Source organism: Caenorhabditis briggsae (genome assembly GCF_000004555.2).
Source record: "Caenorhabditis briggsae complete genome, chrIV, whole genome shotgun sequence".
NCBI lineage: Eukaryota > Metazoa > Nematoda > Chromadorea > Rhabditida > Rhabditidae > Caenorhabditis > Caenorhabditis briggsae.
Genome location: NC_013487.2, coordinates 2672218 through 2684051, shown reverse-complemented (window position 1 = coordinate 2684051; position 11834 = coordinate 2672218). Strand labels below are relative to the sequence as shown.

The following is an 11834-nucleotide window of genomic DNA, read 5'->3' as shown; positions in this document are numbered from 1 at the left end:
TGACCTAGAAAACACACCAATGGCATGTTGGGCCATTTTTTAGTCATTTTAAAATGGTGGCCTAGAAAACGCAAATTGCAAAAGTTAGGCCACCACTTCTGTCTTCTGTCTTACCTTGCCATCATCGAATTCATCGGCCACGCGCTGGTCGGCTGCGCGGCGGCCGACGCGCTTCTGATCTGTGCAGTCGTCGTTGGCATCAGTGACGTCATCGTTGGCGTCGTCGGATCGTCAAAGCTCACCGGGAACTTCACCGAAGACGTCGTGGATCCTCCAGATCCGAACGTTGTATCAAAGTTCACCGCAAACGGATCAGCGTCTCTTGCTGGATTCATAATCACCGGTAGTGGGGGCGGAGCTTCGTCGGGAAGTTGGCTGGGGTTGAAGAGGCCAGTCTGATGGTCGATTCCTCGGAACGCCGAGACCGGAGGGGTTAAGTCCTGCTGGGTCTTGGCTCCCCAATCAATCGTAGAGAGCCCGGAGAACAGGTCGTCGAGGTCCAGGCTGTAGTTGGGGCCAGATTTTTGTTGCGTCGGCGGAGCCTGTTTCTGTGGAGCCACCTGAGGAGCCGCTCCCTGTGGTGGAGGTGGCGCCATCGGAAGCGTCATTGCCGCCGACGTCCAATCATAGTTCGTACTTTGAGTTGTGGTAGTCGGTTGGAGGGGTAGAGCAGAAAAGTCCGCAAAGTTAGGCTGTGGAGGGGGCGGAGCCGGGGCGCTAGATGGTGGGGGTGCTCCGAAAAGATCCTCCAGGTCGATTAGATTCTGGCTCTTCTGAGCCGGAGCCACTGGCACCGCTGGAACAACCTTGGGAGGCGTCTGAGTCACCGGAGAAATCAATTGGGCAGCCACATCTTCTCCCTTCTCGATTGACGTGTACGGCTTCAGAATGTTACTTGGAAGCATTGCGTTGTAGTAGCCATTATAGCACAACCACATACTGGGTACCTCTCGATTCACAGCGAGCACCACATCGTTCTGACGGACCAACAGAAGCTTCCCCTCGGATAGTGCTAGCTTCAGCATTCCTTGATCTGTGGGGTAGTGGGTGGTGGAAACAAAGATGTCTCCTAGGCGACCTTTGGCTCCAGCCTTTTCTAGAATTGTGTTCCTTTCTGTTTGACTTTGAGGTCTAAACTTGTGGATGTGGACCACCGGAGCCTCTGTGATCGTCGGCAGATTCTCCGTAGCCGATGGAGCCAACACCGATGTCTGCCCCGCCCATAAATCGCCACTACTAGTTCCCTTTTTATTCGTCGGTGACGCGGATCTCGCTCGTTGCTTCATATTCTGAATCGCTTTGTTAGCAATCTTCTGAAGGGGTTTCATCCGATCGGTGTCGTAGAAATCGACAAAGCACTGGGTGTTGTTGGTGATCAAGGATCGTGGGGCATTGCTGTCCGATTGGCGAGACTTGGCTTCGTTGAACAGTTTTCGTTGGGTCTCCATGAGGCGTTTGTCCTGTTCGGAGACTTGTTTCATCGACGTGGCGAGGACCTGGAATTTTACCATTTTAGGGGTTTGAAACAGCTGGAAATGGTTTAAAATTGGTCAAAAATCAGTACGGTAATTGTCTTTCTAGGAACATATGAAATCTATTTTAGAGGTCTAAGGGTCTAAAATCACTGAAAATGGCTCTAATTGGCCAAAATTGTCAAAAATCGGTCAGGGATGGCCTATGGTAATTTTGAGAGGTCTAAAACCACCGAAAAAGGCTCAAAATTGTCAAAAATCAGTTAAATACGGATTTTTTGTTCTAGGGGGCAATTTTGAGTCATTTTTCAAGAATCAAAGCTTCAAAATAGTTGGAAACAACTCGAAAATATCAGAAATCGGTCCGAGAAAGACTATGGTCAATGTAAGGGATCTGAAATCGCTGAAAATAGCTTAAAGTAGGTCAAAAATCAGTAGTTCAGTACGGACATTTTGGTTAGGATCATTTTCGAATCAATTTTCAACGTTTAATGGTATGAGACAGCTGAAAGTGGCTTGAAATCACTGAAAATGACCTAAAAAAAGTTTAGATGATTATTTTCATTTTTTCGGGTCCAAAATCTCGGAAAATAGTGTTAAAATACCGTAAACACTCTAATAGAACGCCACCCGAATCGTTGAATTTGAGCACATGTATCTCATTTTCTGTTAGAGATATCAGAAAGTGGTTAACTGATCAAATGTTGCTGATAACATGATAAACATTTTATCAGTTGACAACTTTTTGATATCTTTCAAAAGGAGTGAGAGGCTCAAAATGAGCGGTCCATAGGCTCAAAAGGAGTGAGAGGCTCAAAATGGACGGTCCGGGTGGCGTTCTATTAGAGGGCTTACGGTGATAAGAAATTGATGGAAAGATGGCACAATAGAACTGTAACGCAATGGAATTATGACTGAATGGAACGGTTCAAAAATCATGATTTTGCCCAAAAATCGAAAATCCATGAGTCATCATTGCTCATTCTTAATTCCTCATAACCATATGTTGAAATGCTTCGAATTCGATTATTTTTAAGCATTTCTGGGCATTATTTTACAGCTTTTCAGCAAACATGCTTCTTCCATTATATCGCATTGCTCAGCTTAAAATTTTAAAAAAGAAGAAAAAACTCACATTCGTCAAATATTCGGTAACCTTTGGCAGTTGCTGTTTGACCTGTGTGTTCAGCGCTTCGTAGTCTTTTTGGATTTCGGCAAAGTCGCGTTTCTGGAAAAATTTTTTCATAAAATTTTCAGCCAAAAATTGGATTTGAAAACAGCAATTTTCAGCCAATTTTGAACGATTTTTTGGCTGAAAACTTTCAAATTTTCATCCAATTTCAAGGCAAAAACTTACCCCACTGCCCTTTTCCTTGGTCCTCGATGCCTCGTAATCCATCAGCTTATCATTCCTTTTCTTAATCAGTCGCTTCGGAATATTCCTCAACGCCTTCACAATATCATCACGAATCTTCATGTTGACGTCGTTCGCCCAGATTTTGACAGCGTGATTGAACGGTTGAAGTTGTTGGTCGATTTCACCGTTTGATAGAGCCTTTTTTCCTGGAAAAATGGGTCCAAAATTAAGGAAAATTGATCAAAAATTGGGTAGAATGGACTTAAAAATGGGCCCGAAAAAATGAATAAAAAACGCCCTAAAAATATGAAAAAAATGTGTCCAAAATGGGCAAAAAACACCAAAAAATATGGAAAACAGACCTATAGATAGGTTAAAAGAGCTTAGAACTGGGTCAAATGTACCTGAGAATAGGGTAAAATGGACCTAAAAATGGGAAAAAAATGAAACTAAAAATGGATTGCAAAGACCCTAAAAATATGAAAAATGCACCTAGAAATTGGGTAAAAAGACCCAAAAATCGGATGAAAAATATGTGCGATAGAGCTGAAAATGAAGAGAAAGAGGCTAAAAATATGCAAAATGAACAAAAAAATGAATAAATTAGATCTTAAAATCTGGAAATTTCTAGCCAAAAAATCAAATAATTGAGAGAACGGGTCAAAAATAATCAGCAATATGAAGCTCTAGAATCAATAGGAAAAAACTAAAAATTGCCAAAAAACCACCTAAAAACGCCCCAAAAACCCTGATGGCCTAGTTTCGGTTTTCTAGGCCACCAGACTCAAAAACACCACAACTCACTTGGCTCCACCAGCTTTTTGTGCATCAGAACACGTGTCTCGTGGAACATCTTCTTCCTGTAGATCACCAACATGTAATTGAACCGGACCAGCCGTCGTTCGGCACTGTCCAGCTCACACACCAGTCGATCGAAATCCGTGTCGCGTAGCTGAAAAGAAGGGGTTACAGTAGGGGATTACTGTAGGGTTACTGTTGTTTTGTAATAATTACTGTAGGTATTCCCTAGAGTTTGAAAAATGAGAAAAAATTCAATTTCAAGGAGCGTAAAATAGCCTAAATCGCTCTAGACTATTTTAGGTCTATTTTCATCAATTTCAGGCCAATTTTAGGCCAATTTTAGCCAATTTTCAGCAATTTTCAGACTCAAAAACCCACCAATTTCACCACACCCAACGATGATCCCATTCGATACGTGAATCGATTCGATTTCTTCTTTAACGAGTGGAACGTCATCTTTGAGAGCATCTCGCCAAACGTCTGCTTGTCGTCCGACATGTACTTTTGGGCTGGAAAAATGAATTTTTAGGGCTAAAATTGAGATTTTTCAGCTTTCAGTTCGATTTTCACATCAAATAAGTATTAAATTCGAATTCTAAACTGAAAATTAGCCTAAAAACCATCAAAAAACGACCAAAACGACCGTGGCCGAGTTTTCTAAATGGTGGCCTAGAAATTCAAAAAACTCGGTCACTTTCAAATTTTCTTTTTTTCCGGGTTTCTGTGGTAGTTTTCGATGGGGAACTCGAATTTCATAGTCTCAACTTGCGAAAATTACTAGAAAAGCAAGTTTTTGGATTTCAGCGATTTTCAGCAATTTCCAGCCAGATTTTTCTTTCATATCTGGCTTCTTTTTGATTTTCACACAAAACAAACGTTGGATTCGAACTCTAAAAAAATTGGTCCAGAAACCATAAAAAACTGTCAAAAAGGACCGTGGCCGAACTTTCCAAATGGTGGCCTAGAAAAGTCGAAAAACTCGGCCATTTTGAAATTTTCTGTTTTTTTCGGGTTTCTGGGGTAGTTTTCGACGCAAAACTCGAAATTCATCACTTCAACTTGCAAAAATCCATACTTTTATTCGAAAAATCGGGATTTCTCCAAATTCAGCAATTTTCAGCCAAATTTGTCTTTCATATCTTGCTTCATTCTGATTTTCACAAAAAATAAACATTAAATTCGAGTTCTACACTAATAACTGGCTTAGCAAAGTTTAAAAAACGACTAAAAACGATCGTGGCCGAACTTCCCGAAATGGTGGCCTAGAAATTCCGAAAACTCGGCCACCTTCAAATTTTCTGTTTTTTCTTAGTTTCTAAGATAGTTTTTGATGGAAAACTCGAATTTCATAATCTCAATTTGGGAAAACTACTAGAAAGTTGGTTTTTGAGCATTTCCAGCCAAAATTCAAAAATTTCAGTTTTTCAAAAACTCACTCAGCTCTTTCCTTCTTTTCGACTCGTTCATTTTTTGTCCCAAATTCGACATTTGTTTGATCGCTTCCGTTAATTTAGGGTGATCCGTGTGCACGAGTGGTGTCAGCTGCAAATGTGCTCTATTGACAATGGGCGGTGGCAAGTTTGAATTTTTAGAAATAATAGGGTGAAAAATCGGAATTGCCATCTTAAAATGGAATTGCCATCTTAAAAAAAATCCTCTGAATTCAATTTTCAGCCTCGTTTCCCCTGAAAATGAGCCACAAACCTTAACAATCTCATTCAAGAACAACGGATACTTCGTAGCCCGTTGAATGGGTCTCGACACGGCAGTCGGTCCATCAATTACCACCGCTCCACCCTCCCGCATTCGTTTCACAATGTCCAAAAGCGCCGCCTCCATCGTTTTTTCGTGTTTCGCCGAGTTCGTCAGAGCATTAATGTGCTCAATGTTGCGAAAATAGAATCCATAGGTTTGGGCGAACGGTTTGCGGAGTTGAAGGAAACAAGCGCCGATTTGTTGGGCTTCCGCGGGTTTTGCTGCAAAAGATGCGCTTAGAATGGCCCAGAAAAGCCTAAAAAGGAAAAAAAAATGCTTTTAATGGGCCAGAATCTATATTTATCCCTGAACAATTAAATTTGCGTTCATATCTTGCTTCTTTTCGATTTTCACATAAAATAAACGTCAAAATCAAACTCTACACTAAAAATTAGCCCAGAAACCATCAAAAACAGACAGAGAGGAGCGTGGCCGAACTTTCCAAGTGGTGGCCTAGGAAGTTTGAAAACTCGGCCAGTTTGAATATTTCTGTTTTTTCGGCGTTTCTGATGTAGTTTTTGATGGGAAATTCGAATTTCATAGTTTTACTTTTGAAAATCGAGAAAATCGAGAAATGAAAAATCAGTTTTTTTTCAATATTTTTCTGCAATTTTTAGCTAAAATGGCCTCTAGATCTCGCTTCTTTTTGATTTGCACACAAAATGAAGGTTAATGTCGAACCTTACACCAAAAATTGGCCTGGAACTGTCAAAAAACGACTAAAAACCAATGTGGCCGAACTTTCCCAAATAGTGGCCTAGAAATTCGAAAAACTCGGCCACCTCGAAATTTTCTGGTTCTTCATGGGTTTCGGGGTGGTTTCCGATGAGGAACTCGAATTTCGTAATCTCAACTTGCGAAAATCACCAGAAAATCGGGTTTTCGATTTTAATGTATTTTTCTGAAAATTTCAGCCAAATTTGCTTTTATATCTTGGTTCTTTTCGATTTTCACACGGAAAAAAACATCAAATTCGGAATCTACACTGAAAATTAGCGCAGACCCCATCCAAAAACAGCCAGAAAGGAACGTGGCCGAACTTTCCAAATGGTGGCCTAGAAATTTTCAAAAACTCGGCCACCTCGAAATTTCTCGTTTTTTCGGGGTGGTCTTAGATGGGAAACTCGAATTTCATAATCTAAACTCACGAAAATCTCTAGAAAATCGATTTTTCAAATGGTGGCCTAGAAAACCAAATCTAGGCCAGCATGAAAAAAAACTCACTCTGCTCATTGGTCAGAAGCTGAACGAGATTCGCTGAGAGTTGAACGATTTGAGCACATCCGTTTTTCAGTACCACTTTTTGTTTCTGGTTGAGCAATGTGGTGGAGTCGACGGCCTGGAAAAAAGAGGTGCATGGTGGCCTAGAAATCCAAAACTCGGCCACCACGGGTGGTGTATTTTCTAGGTCAATTGGAAGTGGTGGCCTAACTTTCGCAAGTTAAATTTTCTAGGCCATCATGGTAAAGTTACCTAGAAAGCACATCAGGGGCACGTTGGGTCATTTCCAGGTCATTTTTAAGTGATGGCCTAGAAAACTCAACTTGCAAAAGTTAGGCCACTAAGTAGAAATGTCCTAGAAATGGGCTAACATGGCCTGGTGTGTTTTCTAGGCTCTTTTAACATGGTGGCCTAACTTTAGCAAGATGCGTTTTCTAGGCCACCATAGCAAAATGGCCTAGAAAAGACATCAAATGAATATCAGACCAGTTCTAGGTCATTTTAAGATGGTGGCCTAAAAAACCCAAAACTCGACCATTAAAGGTTTCATGGCCTAGAAAATCCAATTCTAGGCCATATAGGTCACTGAGGCGCTTAGTGGTTTAGAATATCAAAAATCGGCCAATAAGCTATTACGACCTAGAGATCCAATTCTAGGCCATCAAACTATTTTAAACCTGATGGCCTAGAAACCCAAAACTTCGGCCATCAAGGTTTTATAGCCGAAAAGCCCAAAACTAAGCTTTGGTGGCATAGAAATTGATTCTAGGCCATCGAGCCTGATGGCCTAGAAGCCCAAATCTAGTCCCCGTCAATACCTTACCTCCGTATAACTATTGATATCACTGATAAACTGCAATTCCGAGCTAATCAACTCCTCCACAATTCGACACCGTTTATCCTCATCATTATTGGCTCCCTCCGTGGCCGAAATCAGTCCAATCTCAAAATCACTCGCAGAATGAATGACACCACTTGGTTGCTGCTGTGGCGCTTTCGGCGCGCTTGGCACCGTGCCAAACATTTCCGAAACGTCGCCGATGTCGGCGGTTGGCGACGTGATTGAGCTCTGTTTTGGGGGCGGTGGGCGTGCGGGGGCGGAGCTTTTGGAGAGCTGAATTGGAGCAATCCATTCCTCGCCAAATGTCGCCCATTGGGTGTTGGGTTTGGAGCTTGATGACGTGGCTTTTGAAGGATCCCCAAATGTTGCCCAATCGGTGTTATTTGCAGTTCGATTTGTGGGAGGACGCCAATCGGAGGTGGATTCGTTGGTCGTGAAGATGAACGAGGAGCGATTTGTGCCAAACTGCAAAAAAAACAATTAAATTTGGCATAGTTTTGACCTAGATTGCTCGGCATTAATTTTTGAGGAAAAGCATTTTTTCAATTTTTGAAAAAATTTTAAAAAAACTCAGAAAAAGATTTTCGAGCCATTTCAGCTCGTGATATCAATTTTTATCGCAATCGGACTTATTTAAAAATTTTCGATATTTTTTTAATTTTAGAAATTTTCGAAAAACCTGATTTTCCAGTGTTAACCGGTGATTTTCGCATCGAGCTTACAAAATTCGGGTTTCCCATCAAAAACTACCCAAGAGACTATGAAAAATTGAAAAATTTCGAGATGGCCGAGTTTTTCGATTTTTCTAGGCCACCATTTGGAAAGTTCGGCCACGGTTGTTTTTACCCGTTTTTTGACGGTTTCTAGGGTAATTTTTAGTGTAAAGTTCGAATTTGGAACTAATTGTGTGAGAAAATCAAAAAGTAAGGCTGAAAATTCACAATTTTAGGCATTCAAATGCAGTTTTCGAAAAAAAAAACATAGTTTTTCAGCCCAAGAATAGCGATTTTTTGGAAATTTGACAATTTTGGCTTATTTAGAAGCTTTTATAACACAATTCAAAGTTTTCAAACTTACCGAAAATTCATTCCCACCGCTTCCGGTCCCTCTCCTTCCCATTACCGCCCCTCCGGTTTGATTATCCTCATCCTCATCGTCTAAATAGACTTCCAAAAAGCCAACAGGCACAATTCCAGTTTTCTCCGTGTCCGGATCCTTACACATGACCCACTCATCATTGACCATTCGTAATACACGAACAGTATCCCCCGCATTTACAGTAAGCTCATCCCCCTGACGTCCGACGAACGCGTGACGAACATTCGCGAATCCGATTCCATCGTTTTCGGTTGCTGTGCTCCTCCGATGATTCTGCACAGATGCCACGTCATCATCAGGAAGATCAACGATGATTTGAACGAATGCGGCTGGGAAGATTCCGACGCGAGATGACCCTATCGATCCTTCCAACCATTCCGAATCGACCCGCCGTCGCAGATTGATGATCTCGTCGGCGGCAAACGAGAGTTCGTTGGAGAATTCGCCTCTGGAATTTCTTAGAGCTTGAAATTTGAAAATTCGAAAACTTTTTTTAATTTTCGATTTTCTACATTTCTCTAATTTTTCCGGTTTCCCCAATTCTTCTTCCCTCAAAAACCCAATTTTTTATACTGAAAATCGGTTGAAAATCGCTGAAAAATACGCTTTTCTCTGCGTCTCTTCACCCTTCTCTCTCGTCGACGACGAGAGAGTGTGTAGTTGTAAGAGAGCGCAGAGGGGGAGAGAGAGAGTGAATTTTGGGATTTATCAACCGGAAAAAAAAGCGTTTTTCGTCAATTTTTTTCTGCATTTTTGGGGTCGGAAATATGGAAAAATTGTGATTTTCATCCGAAAAAATGATTGAAAACGGGAGAAAAATAGATGAAAATTGGTTTTTTGAGCGGAAAATTCGAAAAATTCCTGAAAAAAAAAAGATTTTTTCAGAGAAATTCAATTTTCCTTAAAATCGAGAAGAACTGATATTCCGCCTCGAAAAACCGAAAATTTTGGTTTAAAAATGAATTTTTTCATGTCAAAAAATCTGAAAATTTGCAAAAAAAAAGCCAAGTTCCCACAAAAATATTTTTTCGAAATTTTCAGATTTTTCTGGAGATTCTAATGCATTTTTAGATGATAGCTAGCATGTTTGAGCACAGAAAAACTGGAAAATTGTGATTTTGAGCCAAAAAAATTATTGAAAACAAAGGAAATAGGTGAAAATCGAATATTGAGCGAAATTTAGAAAAATCGAATTTTTTGTAAATTTTCATATTTTTCCGAAATTTTTAATGTAATTTTTCAATTTTCTGCGATTTTTCATATTTTGCGGATTTGTCAGTTACGTTTTTTTGATAAAATGTACACTTCAAAATAGTTTGTTGAAGAAACATTTTTTTTTCAAAATTTCCAGATTTTTTTCAGAATTTCTAGAATTTCCAGCTTTTTAAAAACCTACTGAAAATCATAGACAGCTCTCGCGTACGGCGCCACTGAGTAATTCTCAGTACGGGCGGTCCGAGCGCTCACCGGCGTCCGATACTTGACGTCGTCTTCGCTGAAGTCCGTCGTGAACGATGGCTTCATTTCTTCTTCTGAATTCTTTGTTGACGACGTTGGCACATTCAAATTTACTAAAAACGTCTCGGGCAACAATCCACGTCGTCCGATTTGCACCGAAATGTCATTCACCAAGTAGCCGTCGAGATAGCCCGGATTTGACGGTGATGGTTTTGCTACTAGAAATTTTTTTTTGAATTTTAAAACTCGAACTGCAAGCTTTTTGTTCAGTGGAGTGCAATTGCAACCGCGCTCCACTGAACACAAAGGGTTAGAGAAGAGGAAACAAAGAAGGAAAGTACCAAAAATAGAAAACGGTGCAAATGACAAATCGTCGGAGCGAATCGAAGTATAAGAGTCGGTAGAGCAATAGATTTGTTCACCAGGAAGTCTAAAAATTTGGAATTTTCCAAAAAAATATTTTTTATTTTATTTTTCGAAACCTCTTCGGATCGACGATTGGCAATGTGAGAACCTTGGGAACTCTGCCGGTGGCGCCCTCGATCGTTTGAATATGACACCTAGAAAACTGTATTTTTAAAAAACTGCATTTTTTTGGGGATTTTTGATGGGTTTTGAGCTAACAATCGATTGAAAAATCGAAAAAATTCGCGGAAATATGCCAACTACAGTATCCCTAGGCTCGGAAAAGTTCTGTACACCGCGACGCGAAAATACAGAATTTCGGATTTTTGGTGAAAAAAAAGGGAAAATCGAGTGTTTTTTCAACAGAAAAAAAAACTGAGAAAGAGATGTTTTAATTATTTTTGTAACTATTGGAACTATTTTTGCAGCGAAACAAATTTTCTCCTCAAAAAACTATATATTTCTACAGTACCCCAAGCCGCTAAAAAGTTTTGTACATCGCGACGCAAAAATGCACAAAACAGTTTTTTCTTTCGGAAATTGGTTTTTTTTCTTTTTTTTAATTCAAAAATTATATGAAGAAAAACCTTTTTTAGATTTCTGACAGAAATCATAAAAATCAAAATGATTTTCTTGAAAATTCGCCAAAAAATCCCCTTTTCTACAGTAACCTGAGCGGCAAAAAGTTTTGTTCACCGCAGCGCAAAAATGCACAAAAACGTATTTTCAGCGATGTTCAAGGCTTAAAAATCGCAAAATGCTGAAATTTTCTAAATTAAAAAGGAAAATCGTAAATTAGAATTTTTCCTTTAAAGAAAAAGCAATTTTCGAAGAGAAATGCAAACAGAAAGGATTTTTGCGGAAATCCGCAATTATCTGGGAGAGGAAAAGTGCAAGGAATTCTCATTGGAAATTCTGAATTTAGTTTTTCTACTATTTTGGCGAAAAAATTCAAAATTCGCATAAAAAAGCTTTGAAAACTTTTTTTCGAGAAATTTAAAAAAAAAATTACTACAGTAATCCGTTTTGCGTTGGAGCACATTTTAAGGGGAACTCGCTGTACAAAATCGATTTGATTAACCTAAACGCTCTCCCTCAGAACAATTCCGAACTGCAAATTAATTTTTGACCTACAGAAAAAAAGTTTGGCGCGATCACAATTGCAGGTCTAAAACCATAATTTCAGAATTTTTATCTGATTTTGTGGAGTTCCAAGATGATTCAAATGATTCTTAAAAAATTAATTAGTGTTTATAGATTCATGTATGGTCGTTTTCCGGAAGAAAAAATGTCAAAAATTGTCATTTTTGAAAGTTTTTTACAGAAAAAATCTATCTCCTCTTTCAGTTTTTGACATTTCTAGGAGTTCTATAGCTCAAAAAAACCGCAATTATTTTTTCTACATTTTCTATGGATGAATTTTTAA

At 39.6% G+C, this 11834-nt stretch overlaps 1 protein-coding gene across 1 annotated transcript in view; it reads right to left on the bottom strand.

Moving 5' to 3' along the window:
* The window catches only part of CBG22463, a gene marked incomplete at both ends in the record, with an annotated part of 15278 nt that overhangs the window by 2897 nt on the left and 547 nt on the right, over positions 1 to 11834 (bottom strand). Inside the window, 12 exons of the mRNA XM_045244926.1 lie at positions 120 to 1496; positions 2608 to 2700; positions 2830 to 3035; positions 3634 to 3781; positions 4009 to 4139; positions 5067 to 5172; positions 5335 to 5606; positions 6610 to 6763; positions 7430 to 7912; positions 8525 to 8993; positions 9942 to 10433; positions 10486 to 10563. Of these exons, the coding sequence (XP_045097573.1) occupies positions 120 to 1496; positions 2608 to 2700; positions 2830 to 3035; positions 3634 to 3781; positions 4009 to 4139; positions 5067 to 5172; positions 5335 to 5606; positions 6610 to 6763; positions 7430 to 7912; positions 8525 to 8993; positions 9942 to 10433; positions 10486 to 10563 (4009 nt within the window). The remainder of the gene's footprint in view (positions 1 to 119; positions 1497 to 2607; positions 2701 to 2829; positions 3036 to 3633; positions 3782 to 4008; positions 4140 to 5066; positions 5173 to 5334; positions 5607 to 6609; positions 6764 to 7429; positions 7913 to 8524; positions 8994 to 9941; positions 10434 to 10485; positions 10564 to 11834) is intronic.